Source organism: Ctenopharyngodon idella, chromosome 3 (genome assembly GCF_019924925.1).
Source record: "Ctenopharyngodon idella isolate HZGC_01 chromosome 3, HZGC01, whole genome shotgun sequence".
Taxonomy (NCBI): domain Eukaryota; kingdom Metazoa; phylum Chordata; class Actinopteri; order Cypriniformes; family Xenocyprididae; genus Ctenopharyngodon; species Ctenopharyngodon idella.
The window spans coordinates 22040094-22059722 of NC_067222.1; the positions used below are offsets into that span (position 1 = coordinate 22040094).

The 19629-nt window shown below is 37.1% G+C and overlaps 2 protein-coding genes across 12 annotated transcripts in view; both read right to left on the reverse strand.

Annotated features, from left to right (window-relative positions):
- Positions 1–8819: 8819 nt before the first annotated feature.
- Positions 8820–13810, reverse strand: hoxb2a (homeobox B2a). Its single transcript, XM_051887926.1, is given in 3 exon segments — positions 8820–9879; positions 9881–10107; positions 10942–13810. Coding segments are annotated over 3 exon segments (1080 nt in total). The 5' UTR covers positions 11438–13810; the 3' UTR covers positions 8820–9522.
- Positions 13811–13956: 146 nt separating this feature from the next.
- hoxb3a (homeobox B3a) overlaps positions 13957–19629 on the reverse strand; it is a 51045-nt gene continuing 45372 nt past the window's right edge. For all 11 annotated transcript variants that reach the window (XM_051887916.1, XM_051887910.1, XM_051887912.1 and 8 more), the window contains 2 exons: positions 16838–17435; positions 13957–16131 (listed from right to left, as the gene is read on the reverse strand). In XM_051887916.1, coding sequence (XP_051743876.1) covers positions 15371–16131; positions 16838–17327 — 1251 coding nt within the window. In that variant the 5' untranslated portion in view covers positions 17328–17435 and the 3' untranslated portion in view covers positions 13957–15370. The remainder of the gene's footprint in view (positions 16132–16837; positions 17436–19629) is intronic.

A 19629-nucleotide genomic window follows, 5' to 3' on the forward strand; every position in this document is an offset into this window, starting at 1 on the left:
GGAGGTCACATGACATTCTATATGTTGTTCATTACCTCTTTACCATATTGGTTGGCTGTCTGAGCAGAAAGCCATGGAATATGATAGGCACTCTCCAAGTGGATATTCCATCTCCCACTTTTTAGAAGAGACTGACAATTGCATTAATGCAGTGCTCTTTTCGATCCCATAGAAAAAGCGAAGCCCAAAAATAGTCTTTGCGCAGTGTTTTCTACATGCTGAGCAGCAAGGCTGCATCTATTTGATAAAAAAATACAGTAAAAACATAAGATTGTGAAATATTATTACAATTTCATTTGTTTTCTATTTTAATATACTTCAAAATGTAATTTATTCCTGTGATGGCAAAGCTGAATTTTCAGCATAATTTATCCAGTCTTCAGTGTCACGTGATCCTTCAGAAATCTTTCTAATGTGAAACATTTCTTATTATTATCAGTGTTGAAAACAGTTGTGCTGCTTAATATTTTTGTGGAAAGCATGATACACTACCATTCAAAAGTTTAGGGTAAGTTTTTTTTGTTGTTGTTTGTTTGTTTGTTTGTTTGTTTTAAAGAAATTCATGCATTTATTCAGCATGAAGGATGCATTAAATTGATCAAAAGTGACAGTAAAGACATTGACTGTTACAAAAGATTTAGATTTAAAAGATATACTGTATATACTGAGAATATTTCTCAGTGAGTGGTGGGGCTTATTATTGAAAATTTCTTGAAGTCTACTTGAAGTCTTGACTATTTGAGACAACCTGCTCTTATAGTGGAGCGTACTGTCACTCTATATGGGGTAAGTTGTCATAACACCTGCAGTTACAGTTTAATGTTGCTGTTTAAAATGTAAAAACTTGAACAAAACATGACATTTCCCAACCAACCTAACATACGTAAGTGTGTGAATTTGGGGCAATGTCTTATATATACAATTGCTCATTATTTTAATTATTGTGCATGCAGATTTTACGATTTCTTTCACATCATCAAAACAGTGTAAAATCAATGTTCTTTCTCAGTAAAACAACTATTGGTTTCAGTTTATATATTTTATCAGTGTAACGTATCTACTAGTTGCAAAGCTTAATCATTATACACCATTTTTATATTAAAAAATATATATTTTCCATGGTGAATTTGTCAGCTATGTTAACAAGGACATGAATGATTTTATCATAAATATAATTTTAAAGATCATTTTGATAGTCTTGCAAAACTCCAGTCCATGAGGATGTAAAGGAATGTTTGAAATGTAAAAAATCAGTCAAAACATAGTTGACAATGATAGTAACATAGTTGACAATTTCACAATTTTGCCTCATAATTTCAGTGGCAGGCCTTGTCTGGCCTGGTTAATCAGGTTTACCTTCACATTTTTATATTAAAAAAGATATTTTCTGTGGTGAATATTGCAAACCATAACAATTTACCCCTCATAGTTGACGAGCAGGTAATATGCTCCTTGACAATAGGTCATTGGAGATAAAATATTGAACAAAATTAAGAGGATATTTACTATAATGTGTTCAAAATATCTGCCACAGAAGAAAATGACATCTCATGATGTTGGTCACATGGTTTTGGGATAAACCATGAATATACCAAAAAATTTTTAGTTTTCAGTGATTGTTTGGTCAGTAACATAGTTGACAGAATTTTTATGGACATTAATAAAATGAAATATTTTCTTATTTGAAAGAAAATTACATTTAAAATCAATCTATTTTTCTAAGCTGTTTAGTTTGTAGAAGTAAATTTAATATAGATGATCTTGACTTTTACCCGTTATTTGGAACTCAAGACCCACTCACTTCAAAAAGCAGACATTGAAAAAACTGTAATTTAAGGGACATAAAGGCAATTTCATGGAAACTGAAAAAACAGAGTGTATAAAATATTGGTGTGAGATATAGTATGCATTCTCTTAATGGAAAAAAAAAAAACATATTTCTGAAGGAAATTGTTAGAAAAAATATAATTATCATCAATGGACATGAAATATACCCTAAATAACAGAATGACCCTGCTTATATTAATAGAAGGACTACATGGATTATTAATTTGTTACAATGCAAGTCTGTTTAATTAAAGAACTAGTGAAGGCAATGTGTGATTTTTAAATGTAGAAAAACTTGTTAGAAAAAAGTGTTAGTTCACCCAAAAATCTTTTGTTTCGAATCAGTAATTTCACGCTCCGAACCACTGATTCGAAATAAAAGATTTGTAAAGCTTTGAAGCTTCATGAAGCAGAGTTTTGAAATCGCCCATCAGTAGATATTGTTGAAAAGTTATTTTGTTTTTTTGGCACACTGCAAGTGTTCTCGTCGCTTCATAACATTAAGGTTGAACCACTGTAGTTACATGAACAGTTTTAAATATGTTTTGAGTACCTTTCTGGATCTTGAGAAGTTCAGTGACATTGCTGGCAATGTAGGCCTCACTGAGCCATCGGATTTAAACAAAAATATCTTAATTTGTGTTCTGAAGATGAACGAAGGTCTTACGGGTGTGAAACGACATGAGGGTGAGTAATTAATGACAGAATTTTAATTTTTGGGTTAACTAACCCTTTAAAACTGTGACCAGTTTAAGGACCAGAGATGTACATATTTCTTTGTACATTCATATACAGTTTAACTTTAAATTTTGATTAAAAAAAAACAAAAGTCTAATGGGCAACTATGCTGAGAAAAAAAAAAAGTAAAATTTACTTAATTTAACTTTTCTTTTGCAAGTGTTGCACTCATATTTTTAAAGTACATTCCACATATATGAAATTAAGTAAAAAATTAATTAGTTCCACTAAAAACTAACAAAGAAAATAAGTAACTTTAACTTGGCTAGCTAGAGTTTGTTGAGTAATTTCAACTTACTCATTTGAAGTTTACTTTTTAATGTTTCAAGTACATTTTACTCAAACAATGCACTAAAGCCATGCTTTTAAAGTGTAAGCTTTACTTATAAAGTGTAAAAATAAATCTCACTGTGTTATTTACTTTAAAGTTTCTAAGACAACATATCTACACAATAATGTAGTAATAATAATGTAGTAGTAATGTAATAATGAGGTACTCAACCGAACACATCAGTACTTGGCACACGATAACATTAACACAATAGTTTTTGAGTGTGGGTCATTTTGAGTAGAAAATCCAAATGTCACAAAACGGCATGTTACTAAACCTAACAACAAAAGCAACGATAAAGTAGTGTAAATACAACTAGAAAACCTTAAATGTAAACTTATTAAATTTTCATGCACCAGTGCATGATGGGAACACCAGTATAAAAAAGTTGATTAAGTTTTACTTAATTTTATAACTTTGATAATTACTCAACGAATCATTGTAAATAAACTATTCCATGTAAAATAAGCTGCTTTTCAATGTCACTGGATACGTTACATTTTTGGATTACTTGAAACTGTCATCTTGTCGACTATAGCAACAGAGCAGAGTATGATTGCTCCAAGGTATTGTCGGCACATTCTCTTGTTGGCAGGGTTAAGGGTAAAAATGTGTTACTGTTAGATACTGTACAAGTGTTAGTGAATGCCCCCTCACCCTCTGAAAAGATATGGACAGCTGTGAAGGGTCTGCTTCAAGCATACAAAAGCGAATATATAGGGGATCCGCATGCCATAGACTCCAGCAGTGTCGTGTCATGCTCCTCTCCAAATGATTTTGTCATTTTTAGACACAAGGACTTCATTCCTTTTGTGTTTTTTCCCACTTTTAAGTGGAGAGAAATCTTTAGTGTTGTCAGTTTAGTCTAATTTATCATATTAAGAGTTCTGGTGAACATGAACATCAGTGACCAGATCAACACACAAAAATGGCAGACTAACAATGATAAAAAACCCTGAAAGTGTATTAGAATCAAAAACCTTTTATATTTAACAGGGTAGTTGTCAAAAAAAGAAGTTTGTGCAGAAAGACATGCAATGCCTTGAGCCAATATACAGCCTCCCATTCTTTGTGGCATGCATTCATCACCAGCTGTCGCTGTCTTTTGAAAATATTTTGAAACATATACCATGCTTTCAGCGAGCTTTCTTGGCATAATACTAATGTTAACATACTGGAGGATTACTTTATTTTCATTGTTTAAACAGTGACAAGGAATGAATACTGCAAGAGATGCTTGTCACAGACTATTCTAACTTGGCCTGTACTTAGACTTCAATATTGTCCTGAATATATCTGTTTTATGAGTTAGTTATTTTGTATAAATTTATACAATGGGATTTATATGAAAACACTTTTTATATATATATAAGTAAGCATAAAGGTCTACCCCAACCCAGCCCCTAAATCTAAAGGTGCGTTTACGCCATGTTGTAATTACCATATAGACCTTATTCACAGCAGCGCCATCTTTGATTTTTAATAGGAGTAAAAGCAAGGCTTTGAGGGACAGATGTACATCTCTTCAGTGGGTTGTACTGTTATTTAATGTGTTTTTGGATTGTTCTGCTTATGAAACACTGCAAAAATATCTTTCCAAGCTATTTCAGTAGACAAAAAAACTCCAGACAACATGAGCTGTGGAAAATTATAAGTGATCTAGAAGCATTATGCAGCCTTTTACAGCGGATGCCATTGAAAACATGGTAAGTTTATACCTCATTGCCTTCATACATGTCATGGAGCTGCTCTGAATAAGGTCTATTCTGACTTGTTAAAAACATTCACATGATTGTAATTACAACTTTAGACATGTAATTTTCTGAGAGCTACAACTTGTACCACTTGACCGCTGTACCACACGACCACTGCAGATTTATTTTGGTGTTACTAGTGCAAGAGAAGTGTATAAGCAGTTTTGGGTAAAGTTACTTTTAAAAGTAATGCATTACAACTTTGCGTTACTCCTTAAAAAAGTAACTAATTGTGTTACTTAGTTACTTTTTAAAGGAAAGTATTGTGTTATGTTACTTTTGCGTTACTTTTTCTCACCTGGGCTGGGATTGCTTGTTTGCTCTTTAAAGAAAGAAGGCAATTTCACACCTTAAGTGAAATAAATAAGCCTCAGGCTGAACCATTCTGGATTACAGAAAAATAGGACACAGGAGAAGAAATTTGAACACTTACTTCAAAAATAAAAAATGAAACACATGTAATGTTTATCTGAAGTCATTTTTTTTCATTGATGTGGTGGAATTGGATCATTGAAGGTCAGCAGAAAAGACATTGGTTTATAAAGTGAGATTAAATACATAAAGTATATTTGTATTATTTAACATTAAATGTTTGCAGGTTTGAGTAGTTTTGCAGTTTGTGTAATTTTGTATTTTACTGTTTTTATTCATTTTGAGGAATATTGAATCTGTTTTTGTGCAAGTGAGAACGCATGCTCACATTTAATCTAGAACTACAGCACTTACTCTTAATTTCTCTCAACATGGGGACAGCAGAGGTGCTAGTCAATAAATAGGAAAACAAAGTAACTTGCGTTATTTATTTGGAAAAGTAACTCAGATATTTTGTTGTAAATGTAAAAGCAATGCATTACTTGTTACTTGAAAAAAAAGTAATCTGATTACTTAACTTGCTCCAATTACAGCGTCACGTGTTGCCATCTCTTATTTACGGTAATAACAACATGGCATGAATGCAGCATAAGCGTCAGCGGTGCGGTGTAAGTGCAGAGTACAAAAATGTACTTATTAAATTATACAAATTCCAAGGAATTAGCCACCAATTTAGCAAAACGTAAAATAATTAAATTTGGTAAATAGTGTTTTATCAACAATTTCACTTTGTGCTATCAAAACTGTGTGTCCTTTATTTCTGTGAATAATATATTAAGCGATCAAACTTAATGACCATGTAAACCATTGTATCTTTGGATTAAAATAGATTTTATTGTATTCGCTGACTTTCTATTTGGTCATCACTTTATCTGTCATTGTCAGCTTCACACCCATTCTGTTTCCTTCAGAGAGTTGAAGCAATTAGCAGATAGCTACATGGCTAATGCTGTAATTAGGTTTGTGTGTACATTCACAACCTTGCCACAAAGGCTTTGTTTTCAGTATATTCTCTCTAGTTTGTAAAGTTTCCTTTATTTGTTTTAGTGTACATAAACTGATCTATTAAGCATTACATTATGGCTAGGCATTGTATGGAACTGATGTGTCTTGTTTTTTAGTACAATGTGTCAAAGCTGCATGCTGAAAAATTTATGCGAATTTCTGTCACAGGAAAGGTTTCAATTGGCTTCGTAATCACTCAAAATCCATTGCATTAACATCCCTGGGGTTCATTTTAAAGTACCGTTTTGATCCATCTTCATACTATGTTGCTTCATTGATACGCACATGACCAGTAGCTGTAGTAGCAGCCTTTTATGAACAAAGAGTGTTTGCTAAACAAATGAATGCAAGAGTTACAACAAAGGGAGCTGTTTAAAGAGCTCAAAATCCAATACAATGTATTTACACTGCTAACCGTAAAGTCTTATAAGGCCATTCTGAAATAAGCTCAGATAATGTTTTGCTGTTACCATTGTTATTGATGTTGCTCAATGACAAAGTACTTTGGTTTCCTAACCACTTCAATGATTAAACTGAGCCTTCATGGTGGTTTGACTGAAATAGGGCAGGAGACATTTCCACTTTAATCTTGGCTAGTCCCACCACTGCTTCAGGCATAGCAGTACCCAGGATGCACCACTGTAAACATTGGCCCATTTTCTCATGTGAGAAAATCCCTATGCCACCACACCTCTTCTTATTTTAGACTTTGCCGGCCCAAAGTACTGTGCTCTGCAAAATATATAAACAGAAAGAGCAGTACAGATAAATGTGTATGAGCTGGCAGGCCACCAACCAAAGCATAGAGACTGAGATAAAAGTCGACCTATAGCCACACCTCAAATTATCAGGCTAACGGAAAAAAATCACCACCAAAGGTTTTTTTTTTTTTTTTTTTTTTTTTAAATAAATAAAACAAACTTGTGTGGCCTCAGGGCAGGGAAGAAGTTGTTTATCTTGTTTGGAGATATGTCGATAAGTCTCTGTCTCACCTGTCCCAGGTGAGTTAAACAGAAGTAGGGCAGATGTCTGAAATGAGAGAGTGAATGAATCCTGTATATTGTGGCATCAGGAAAATTAAGAAATCCCAAAACAAGAAATAACTGTATACTGGAAATCAAACTTGATGACTTAAAATGCACTCTTGAATTTAGGGATAGATGCCAGCTAGACAGAATCACACTTATTTTTACTGATCTGCAGTAGAGATGCATCTGTCTTTTTATCCATCTGTATGTCACGCTATCTCTCTTCCACTCTTGACAACCAGCAAACTTTGCTTAAGATTAGCTATCATTAAATCCTTATTTCTTGATCCCATGCAGCACTATTTATGAGCTGATGAATGTAGATGATTTGCATATTAATTCAGTGTTTGGCTTTTGTACAAATGCCGTTAAATTCTTAGCTGCCATAGTAGCATTGCTATAAATGACCAGATCCACCTTGTAATATGAGCAGAGCAACCTGTTCTACACACATAGGCGTCATTACCTGGTACTGCTCATGTAATCCATGCAAAAAAGAGACCTATTCATATTTAAAATGTAAAGAAATGTTGTTTTACTTGCACATTCACCAGTGCTAAATGACAGAGAGATAACATGAATCTGACCTGGGTGATGCAGACAAATAATCAAATAGGAATAAGACAGTTGGCAATAATATTTATCAAGGCCTTTTAAGGTCTTACTCTCACACTCTGAGATATTACTTTAGAGAAGGGATGTGCAACATAATAATACTAATAATAATAATAATTACTGTTGTTGTTGTTGTTGTTGCCATTATGTTACATGAAATAACCACCATGTAATTGTAAGATTATCTCCTCCATAAGGGCTTGGGATAGGTCCAGCTGTTACATAAGGTGTTCAATATTTATTACAAGTTATTTAAAAAAAAAAAAAAAAGTAATACAATTATAATCCGTAGGCTAACTTTAACTGATATATTTGTGGCCTGTGCTTGTCTAAACTGATGGTTCTGCTGACGACGAGTCAGCTCGGAGCACCACACTCGCAGCTGCAGCCCAAACTATCCATAATGGCTGCCGCTTTATTGTTCATATCCTTCATTGTGTTTCGAGCGCCATTTTGCATCAGGGTGCAGCCATGGGAGCCCACAGCCCAGTCAACCGATTGACCCTTCCTGCAGCTTATCCTGCGCCTTTTTTTTAAACATCCATCTAATAAATAAAATCAGTGCTGCTGCTTTTTACGTGTAATGTTATCAACCACAGCCCATTTTGTAAATAATATATTGTTTTCATTTTGTGTTTTTTTGTTTTTCAGATTAATGATAATCACTGTTATTGTTGTATTCTTTTTAAAAAGGTTCGTCGAAGAATTGTGGGCAACTAGTATATTGAAAATAGATTTATAATTTTACTACAAGTTTTAGTGGCTTAGGCTATTCTTTTTTCCTGAGCATATGCAGTTCCAACCTCTCTCGTACGAATACTAATAACACAGAATGTCACTCATCACAGTATAAATTTGGTAATAAATTAATAATAATAATAATAATAATATGTGTATATTATAATATATATGTGTATAGTAGTATACTGTTAATAATATTCCTCAAAAAAAAAAAAAAAAAAAAAAAAAATCATTCAACCTGCGGACTGAATTGTGTAGTTTCATCACCATACATCAATACATCAAAACCAAAGAGAAAGAACATATTTTTAAAATTAATATCTTAATTTGTATTAAAATATTAAACATTCTTAGCTAATGAAAGAATTCGTTAAACCTTAGAGAATCAATCACACTCGCTCCAGCATATTTGTTTTTTTATTTTATTTTTTATTATTTCAACTATGAAAATAACGTACAATAAATAAATTTGAAATTTACTATTAAAGAATCTCAATAAATAAACTAGTTCTAAAATTATTCAATAGGGACAACGCCCGTCTTGGGAGAATTTCTAAAAGCAGTTTAACTACCCTTATGTCTGACACAATTCCTGAGATTCCAATGATTGAGTTTCACTGAAAAAGTCCGCAACCATTAATCTGTTAGTCGACATAAACTAAAATCCGAGAATCAAAAGGCAATAAAATACCTGAAACTTCGAAAGGGGCCATCCCGATGTGTATTCAAAAAGATTACATCATCGTATTTTCAAAATAATGGACAATTTATTTCCGTGTAGGCTTTGATTCACGCCTTTTTTGTTTTTCTTTCTTTTAAAAAGAACTCTTTAGGTAAGTGTTTCTTTTCACTCTTTTTCTGTCTTATTATAGGAATGTTGCGGTCGAAAAGCATTCATGACACTGCAATAAGATGTAGTTCGATTGTTCTCGTATGCGTTTTGATGTCATTTTTGTTCAGAACTGTAAATGTTGCAAATCTATAGTACAAAGGGTGCTCGTAAACAAGTCAAAATCTTCCTCGGAAAAGTCAACTGGACTGTCTAGTGAGCTCTGCAAACTCGGCGATAAAGCGTCCGAAATCTGTAGGCAGGAGTCCGTCGAAAAGAAATTCAAATCGGGTAGAGAGGTGGCATCCTGCGGCTCTGTGAACGAATGCTCCGGCCCAGCTGCTCGGCCCTCAGCCATTGTAGTGGGGTTATCTGCAGTAGGCGTTGGATACGGGGGGGAGTGAACCGCTGTGTCAGGAACAGATGCAGGCTCCGGCTGGTTCGCCTGGCCCTCTTCAGGCGTGGGCTGGCTTTTGTCCGCACTGTTCGTGTAGGAGGCAGTTGTCGGGCACGTCTCACTCTCGGAGGCTGCGGCCGAACCAGAGCCAGAACCAGATACTTCCACAGATTGGCTCGAATACGGTGAAGCAGCGTCGGTTCCCTCCAGGAGCTCGAAACCGCTGGGCTCGCCTTCTTGCCCGTCCCGGTGGTGCGTAGTTTGCCGTTTGTGCTTCATGCGTCGATTTTGAAACCACACTTTGACTTGGCGCTCGGTTAGATCCAGAAGTGCTGCTATTTCAACGCGCCGGGGCCGACAGAGGTATTTGTTAAAGTGAAACTCCTTCTCCAGTTCAAGTAGCTGCGTGTTGGTGTATGCGGTCCTCAGCCTCCGTGAACCGCTACCATTATCCAGTCCACCTTGAGCCTCTGCAAAAATTAAGACAGAAATAAGTCCCATGCAAAAGTACAAGTCAACGAAATTCATTTGAGAAATTGTCCATTTGACAAAAAAATCCCAGTGTAGAACAACCGTTTGGGCTGCGGTTTGGGCTTGTCATGTAGCAATGACTGCAATGGTTAGGCATGTCTTGTGGTAACAGACCAGCGTGGTGTACAAGCCTTATTTCAGTAAGCCCCACATTTTGTAGTGTTCCACAGCTTTCACAATATATACTGATATCCAAAATGGCTCCCCAAGCCATGGTTATGAATGAATATCGAGTCGCAGCTGACATCAATTGCTATTAAATCGTTATTATAGATCAAGATCTACTATCTGCAGGATGGCAACATAATCTTTCAGAATGTGCACAGTTTTGTAAATATGCTAAGAAATGGGGGAGGGGTGCCTTTTTGTCTTTTAAAGACATTACAGCAACGGGATTTTAAAATATAAATGCACAACAATCATGCATGCTTAATGGTGCTTGAAATGTAGACATCAGAAGAAATTACACAATTATTCCTAAATACAGAGAGCTCGTGAGAAGTGAAATACTAGCCCATCCATAGCAGGTTATGCTGTACATCACATACAAATAGGACAAAGAACAATTTCGACAGGGTATTTAAAAAAATAATAATAATAATTAAAGCATGTGAAATCTAACTGTAATAATTCTAGGTTATAATAGCAGGCAATAAGATTCTTTAGAGTTCTCGCTACATTGACATCTATTCGAGTCACGAATCATTTCAGTGAAAAAATGTCCAAAATGAAGAAATGCAGAACAAACGCGTTCATTGCTTTGATAAACGTACCTGTCGGGGACTCTAGTCCCGCGGTTGTGTAGCCGGAGGATGCCTGAGAAGGGGAGGCTGCTGCTGCAGCAGCAGTGGCTCCGGGCTTGGGGCACTTCTTCGAGGATTTTTTCTCTTTCATCCATGGGAACTCGTGGGCCAGGGGTGCACCACCCGACAGCGGGGCCGGGCCTTGCTGGTGCTGCGTCGGCGGTGCTGTTTGTGTCCGGAGCTGGAGGCCATTGGAGGCAGTTCGCTTTTGGCTCCTCGGTCGCGCCTGGTTGCCTGTGCAGGGACTCAGACTAGGGATGGTGTGCTCGAAAGGAGGTGGAATTGCTGTCGAGTCCTTGATTGATGAAGTTTGAAATGACTCCAGGACAGCGGGGAAAGACGTCAGGCACTCTGCAAGGGAAGGCTGGCTGTTGATGAACCCAATCTCCCTCTCAAATTCAAAATTCATCGCTTCGCCTGGGCAAAAAGGGCGTCCAGCGACACCAACATACGCAAAAAATAACATCCAAAAAGCTAGGATTTATTTGGTTCCTGCTATGACGGCATTTGCGGGCTTTAATAATTGTGTATATTGGTGATATTACTAGCGTATGGGGACCAGGGTCTACTAAACTGAAGACTATGGGCGAAATTGCAGCCAATTCCTGGTCACATGACTCATCTCAGCCAATCGAAATTCGGGGCCTGGTGGCAAAAGAAAGCAATATTTGTCTGAATTGCTAAAAAAAAATACAACAGGATATTATAATCCAGTTCTTATAGTAACATGGACGAAATGATAAAAAAAGGCTCCCGTTTGCCATGTGTTCGGACAGTCCTGTTTTGTCATGAAAGGTAAAGTGAGGGCCTCTTATGTTAGACGACAACAATCCAAATGCAGAACTACCGGTGATGTAATTCACAGGCCTTGTCTGATAAGCACATCCACAATATGGCTTCTTGCGTATTTACAATCAAGGGTCATTAATCTTAAAACTTTTGACAAGAGTAACAGACAAGAGACGTAGCTCTAGAAATATATTTTTTATCAAACACATAAATAAGGATGTACAGGAGTGATGTTGACATTGTCTGCCACATTTACCGAATAGGAGATTCCCAACCATTGCCACACAAATAAATTATTTTTTTTACCTTTACCTTTTTATAAGTTTACCTTTAATTATTTTTAACGCATCTGAAGAACTGCTGAAACCTTGGACCTTGAAGCGCGTAAGTTTGTACTAAATCAAAGTTAGAGAATTGTCAATTATGTTTCTATATTATTATTTTTGCTTTAAAAAAATAATAAGGTGGAGATAAGACGTATAATAACGCACTAAAAATAGTTGTCAATAGTGCGTTTGTTTGTGAAACATTTGTTGACTGTGACAACAACCAAAAGTTCATCATGAGGTCGCGTTTACGAATGTAAATTGCGTAGCTATATATTGAATTGAACGCATTTCTATTGCAGGTTAGACGAAGAAAGCAACGATATAATGTTACTTGATGAAAAACTAAGCAAAATTGGTTGCGTCAAAGTCTAAAACGAATGGGAAAAGGGGGTAGATATTTTTAGAGCAAGAGTAGAGAGGCAGCAAGGGTGATCAATCTTTTCGCCGGCAAAGCGCTTGACAGCAGCCACCCTCAAGAATTCGCCTTTTTCCTCCAAGATCACAACAAAGAAAACCCCCATTATTCCCTCGTAGATTTGTGGATTTTTTTTTTTTCCAGAATTAAGTTTTTTTTTTTCTGCATTGGAAACATTCTATTGGCGCGTCGCATTGATAGGATTATTAAAACTAAACTGTGTTTCAGCTAGCTGTAATCTGAAATTGACTTCGCAGTAGTTCGGATTTGCAACCCGTGCTTCGTTTCGTCGATTTTCTCGTCTAAAAGAACAGTGGACACAGATTTAATCTTGTGTGGGAGTCTGGGAATTTTAAAGGAAATACAAAGAAAGCTGTAGGCCGTGGGCGCTTCGTAAAAGGTTCAGTCGGAAAGGCCCTCCTTCACTACAGAACGGAGCTGACTGCGAGGGACTGGGACGCACTGATAATCTCTCTTTTAATTTGTCGTTTGTGTGTTTTATGTTTCTATTTCGGACAGTACTAACATAAACAATTATCAAGTGAATTTCTTTTTCTTTTTTCAACTGGATTTTTTCCCCACTGCAAAATAATGATGTTCTGGGACGAACTGAACGACAATTTACGTTAAATGCTTAAAGGAATTGATATCATCCGAGGACAGCGGTTTTTAATTAATTTCTTAAGATTTATCATATGTCTGTCTGTCTTTCTTTCTGTCTGTCTATCTGGAATGCATGACAAAATTACAGTATTTGACTATTGGACTGTATTTTCTGTGTATTTAGTTAAAAATACAAGAATCTGCTTATTGTGCTCTTGTTATTCTGATAAACGCTTTGATGTATTTTTATCAGATATTTAGACACATTAAGGCATGTAAAGAACAGTAAAACGTGTAATCCAATACAGTAATCACATGTTGAGAGAATTAGAGGTAATAACAAACCGCTAAATGTGTGTTTCATGCCTTGTTAGTGTTTTGTGCATGCCATGGAAATTATTTCATGTTGTTATTCTAATATTTTAAAATTTTGTTTTGTATTCACACGGTTCCAAATTTCTTTGCTCTGTTTTTTATATAATAAATGAATTCGTCTAGATTTATCTAAAGCCTGGGCATGCTAAAATCAAACCTGCTGTTAAATGAATGACCACATAAAGCAACGCAGACGTTTTTCCTACAATAATCGATTGAGACCCAACAACAACTAGAAATATGTTTAGTCAGCTTTTACCTGTACCTTTCTGCTTTAAACTTGGGATTATTTGTAATCATTTGTTTTAAATCCATAACCAGTAATATAAGTGTTCAGCGATTCCATTGGACTTCCTTCACGTGACCACTGCAGGCGCGGCCTCCAGGGCTCTTTCACAGGCCTCGAGGAACCCCCACCCCCACCCTTTCTGTTCAAAATCTGTTTGGTAAACTCATGAACTTATAGAGTGGGAATGAATAACATAACATTTTATTAAAGAATTGTTCAACAACCAACTCTTAACAAGGAAATAAAAGTAGTTACAAAGGACAAATGAAGTTCTCAAAATGTTTCGCTATATTTCGTCTAATTCTCGACTATGCGGGAACGGTTTGATTCCGTTCTTGCGCCCCCTGTACAAGTCAAGACATTATTTATACAAGGGTAACATAAACCTACATATCTCTAAAATACAAGAACTAAAAATTAATTTGTTACAATGACAAGAACACAGCGTCTTTTTTATAACAGGTAGATACTAAAAAAGTACATTTTATCGATATAAATACATGGGGATAAATAATACAAAAAAGAAAGTATTTAAACTGGCTATAACAAATAAATATATATTTATGAATGTTCACTTGAACACACTTAGCGAAAGACGCTGATTGAAGGTCTTCCGATTCAAAATAAGATTTACTTTTCTTCCTCACCCATTAAATGTAAACTCTAAGTGCAACAATGATGCCCAGACAAGAGCGCATTAGGCGTAAACAGAGACGTCTGCGCTGTAGCTTGGTTTCCCGGACATGCATTTTTGTTCAAATATACCCTGTTTCCACGTTAAGTCAAGATATGAGAAATTGTGGGCCTTTCATATTAGTTTGGACTAATGTAGGCGAACCCAAAGATTGGGAAAGATAGAGAACTGGGGAAGGGAGTATGAGGGAGAGAGAGAGGAAGAGGGAGGGGACAGCGAGTTGAGAACGAAGGAATGAGCTTTAATTTACTAGTATTCTCAACTCTTCTTTTTTACCCTGTGTCAAAGCCATAACAAAACTCTATTTACTTCTCGTTAATAGTGATAGGTAGCATATAGTGTAAAACGGACTTAAAAGAGATGAATATCTTTATCACCGTGTCTTGATAAAGACAAGGTGCCAGTCTGCTGAAGTTTTGGGAACAAGTTAATAAAAAAATTGACGTTTTAAAAAAAAGAGGTATGTGAAATAAGGGTAGTGGACGAAAACAATCCAGTGGTTTTCTTGCACCAGTAAGTTTAAATGTAGGCTATACCGTACCGCTCTCCAAAGTGTGAGGAATGCAGCGACAATGCTGAAGAAGTACACAAACATTTAGGATGATGTAATGAGGTCATACAGCTAGACAGTCTATTCCTTGGCATAAACTAGCCACTTTTCACTTTTACACTTTTCAGTGTATCATTTTAAAGGGGTATTTAGGCCTATGGATACTAAATTCAGGTATGTTCACATATGAATGGAAGGACAACATTGACACAAACCGGTGTTCTAGTCATGGCAAGAAACCACTGGATCATCTTTTTCAACCCCATTGCATCGCCCCATGGGTTAGTCTGTTTCGTTTTGTCTTCCTTTCATTTTTTTTCTTTTTTTTTTTTTCATTATTATTTGTCCAAACCTGCTACAGATGAGTCAACTTGGGTGCTTCTTGGATTCTACCCTGAGAAGGATGGTGCGCAGACAGATCCGTGTATGTCGGATGTGGGTCACACGGTCCATGGTGCTGGTTTGCTGACATCTGTGTGGCACCGTTGTAGTCCATGCTTGCCGACTGGTGGTGTGGTAGGTGATTGAGGCCATACATAGAAGGCCCAGTGGCAGGCATGGCATCAACATAGCTACCTCCCACATACACGGGGCTACCCTGCATGTTCGGTGTCCCGTAGGTGCCACTGTTACCCTGTAGCCCGTGTGGGTCATAATCCGGTGCAGTGTTCCCATACTTCTGTTGGGGTGGGCAACCTTTCATTGGGTTCTGATAGGCTGTTGACATGGCATATGCATTTTGATGGGGCTTGTTAAAAGATGGTGGGGAGGGAGCATCGTAACTGCCCATTGAGTGCATAGAGTTCATGAAACCAGCTGAGGACTGCATTGGAAGAGGTGGGCTTCCTGTAGGGGATGGCCCCCCTGAGGACGAGCCGATGCCTTTCGACTTTTGATCTTTCTTGTACTTCATTCGCCTGTTCTGGAACCAAATCTTGATCTGCCGCTCGCTAAGGTTGAGCAGATTGGCCATCTCCACACGCCTCGGCCGGCACAGGTATCGGTTGAAGTGAAACTCCTTCTCGAGCTCCACCAGCTGAGCGCTGGTGTAAGCGGTGCGTGCTCTCTTGGAAGCTGCAGAACCCGGAGGGCTTTTCTCACCACCGCTGCTCTCCGCTGGGGTGAGAATGAAATAAAACATAATTACTCCACACGGAAATTGAATGCATCGTTCCCACTAATAAAGCCGGCCATGAAAAACTTATCCCCCTGATATTGGTTGTCAACACTTCATAACTTTGGCATTTATTAAGAGACGCATGCCCTAACATTGACCTTGTGTATGTAAATCACATTACAACTAAAGCCCAGGGCCAGATTCGTACTGTGCACTAGGCAACGGTGTGTTTGCTACATGGTTTGTCTTTTGAATGGTTTACAGGGAGGATTAAAAAGATAGAAACCTCTATGTGCAAATTCAGAGGCTTGTGGGATACATCTTCTGTTATCTGGACACAATAATTTTGTATGACAAGTGATGTGGCATTTCTGCTATCTAAAATCTAAACAATAATCTTTATGTACTGCTTTTTTTAATCTTCTGCTGCTTTTATAGTCAAAGATATTCAGAGCATATAATCATCACAATTCTTAGACTTTTTTTTAGCTGTACAATGAAATTAAATTGACTTGTCTGTCCCCTTGTTAAACATCCGGTCACTAAAAAAACATTTTAAAAATAAGTATGGTCTGATTTAGTCCCACCCCTATTGTATCCCATTTCAAGCTAATAATGTTGGCCAACATCTGTCTCGGTCAAGAAGGGTGAGAAGAGGAGAGAATAGAACAGAACAGAAGAGAAGAGGGGGTTTGGCAAACACACCGTTAGCTGAGCTTGCACTAGGGGAGCTGTTTTTTTGCTTGGTGTTCTGACGTGACTCCTTCATCCAAGGAAAGATTTGCTTCGTGAGAGCTGGGTTTGGGGCCAGAGAGGACGACTTGGATGACGATTTGGCTGTGCCCCCGCTGCCAGCCCCGCCACCACTGCTACCGCCTGGCTGCTGGGTGGCATTTGAGGCAGCAACGTTTACAGCGTTCTGAGGAGGGGAAACCTGGGGGGGTGGGTGGTGTTCAGGTGGCAGACTGGGCCGCATGCAGCTGCCATTAAGCTCTTTCGTCTTGGCATGCTGAGGCTGTGGGGGTGCGCTGGTGCCGAGCGACTGTAGGGAGCATGCAGACCTTTGGTAGTCACCCTCAAGATGCGCTGAGTTCTGGAAGGCTGGTGCCGGGGCATCATAGCCAAAACCGTTTGCCCCCTGGTACGAGTATCCTCCGAAAAGTGTCGAGTTGTCGTAGTAGGTCGTTTTCTGCATTTCCAAAAATCGAGTTACCGGCTACCAGGGTCCTGACGACCTTCTGGAAGAACATTGGCACTAGATGTCACGTGACGGTCTCTTTCCAATGGCCTCTTGGAAGCTGACCTGAAAGGTTATAAGAGGCACATAATAAGAGGGGCGCGAGGTAAATCCATCTTACTGCACTGAAAGACGCCATGACATGAATAGCATGTTCCCACAACACAGCCTGCAGATGCTCTCTCTCTCTCTCTCCTCCCTCTCTCTTACTTTCTCTCTATTGCACATCATAACAAACTATGCATAAGGCTTTGAACTGGCAGACTAAATTTTATAAAAATAATTGTTTGTTTGTATTGCATGTTATTAAAAGTGTACTTTTAATTACAGATTTATCTTGCTTTTGTTCCCCAAATAAAAATGTTTTGTGCTGTGGTCATTGTTCTTACTGATATGCAAGTATTTAGATAGAAAGGGAAATAAATAAATAAATAAATAAATACATACATAATCTCTTATCGTAAAAATAAAGATGTTACAAATCATTGGCCAACATGCGTTTTAGGTGGTATTTGTTGACACTAGGGCTCCATTCTAAGATCTCTGATATTGTGTTATATATTTCATATATATTTATTTTTTGCAACTGAAACAAATCTGAACAAACGCAATAAAAGACAGCAAAGCGTTATTAAAAAGGAAAAATAAACATGGACAATACAGACGAGCTCTGCGGACATTTGAGAGCTCTTGCCTCAGACACAAAGGCCATCTTTAGTGGGCTTTCTCCAGTTACAAACAAACGTATTTGGGCAACATTAAAACCTGACAAACCGGCACCGTGTTTCTTTAACTTTGTCGCTGGCCTTTATGAACGCAGAGGGAAAGCTTCTTAAGTGTTATTCATAATGGTCGTTGGACCAAAAATAGACAAATCCAGCCCTTTAAAAAGCTCAAGACCTCGCAGCTTGGCTCTGGGGTTGCTGAGAGGACCGGGCGAAAACGATCACTCAAACACTTACAGGCACCTGGCATTTATTCTCACTCACTCGCCTGGGTAGTAAATGTTATTAAAAAAGACTAAGGGAAGCCAATAAGATGTGTAAGATGTTTTAAGAGAGGTCTACCGTGGCTTTTGTTTTATCAGATACTTGCAAGTTCAATTCACAGTGGGCAAAACTATTTTAAACGATTTATCCATATATAAAATTATAAGCCTGGGCATTTTTCATTAATTATGTGTGTATTACCATAAATGATACATAAATATACTAAAATGAGTGGAAGACCACAGCATTAAATATTTTAATGCTGTCCTATATTTCGTTTGCTACATAGGCTACACATGCATGGCAATTATAATGAAGGCCTGTTTTACACCCTGTTTTGCGTCCTGTGTTTTTTGTTTTTTTTTTCGTTGTAAAAAAAATCAAATACAAAAACATATTAATTTGATCAAGAACAAAAAAATAATACTGGTTTATATAATTGTAATAACTGTATTTATCGTATCAAAAAAAAATAAAGTGTTCCAGAAAAAAAGCATATGTGGTCAATTGCTAAATACTAGCTAAATTAATCATCCTGACATTATACTTTTCTAAAACAGCATATATATATATTTTTCTGTTGTTTGTTTAAAATGAAAAGAAAAAGAGCGTGAAAAATGGTATAATATTTTGAACCAACAATATAAGCTTTAGGGCTCATAAATACATTATTGCAGAAGCTAACTCAAAGGGGGGGAAATCCTTTGTTAAAATGGACTGGAATAGTCAGTGAATGTGTCTTTCTCGGACTGATATTGATTCTTACTGATTATGAAATGTACTTCCCTACAATAAAGGGATATTTCCAATCCTACGATTAATATACTCTTATTTTGAAATAAACCTGTAAACATTTAGATGTTTGTGTTTCTGTTGAATAAAGCGTAAATGTGAGCTACATCTTTTGGACATCAACTCAGTCTCAACACGTCACAAATGTCGGTCATTTATCTTCGAAGAGGACGGCCGGAATCCTAATCATTTACTCTAAGGAATTGTTCAGGGGAGAGAAAGGGGAGAGGAAGAGGGGGATATAAAAACAGGCATAATAGATATGAAATCATATCGCGGTTCCATTAAATGGAACACGTAATGTCTTGGCCCTCTTGTTACGGTAACACAATAACCAACTTTTCTGTAGATCCAACCCTAATACAATTACGGAGTCGAAAGCGGACGTAGTAAGAGCAGGACCAAGCCAACCGTCAACAAAAACAACATAACATTGCTTGGGCGCCTCTTTGTTATTCAAAAATAAGTTACCTGACATT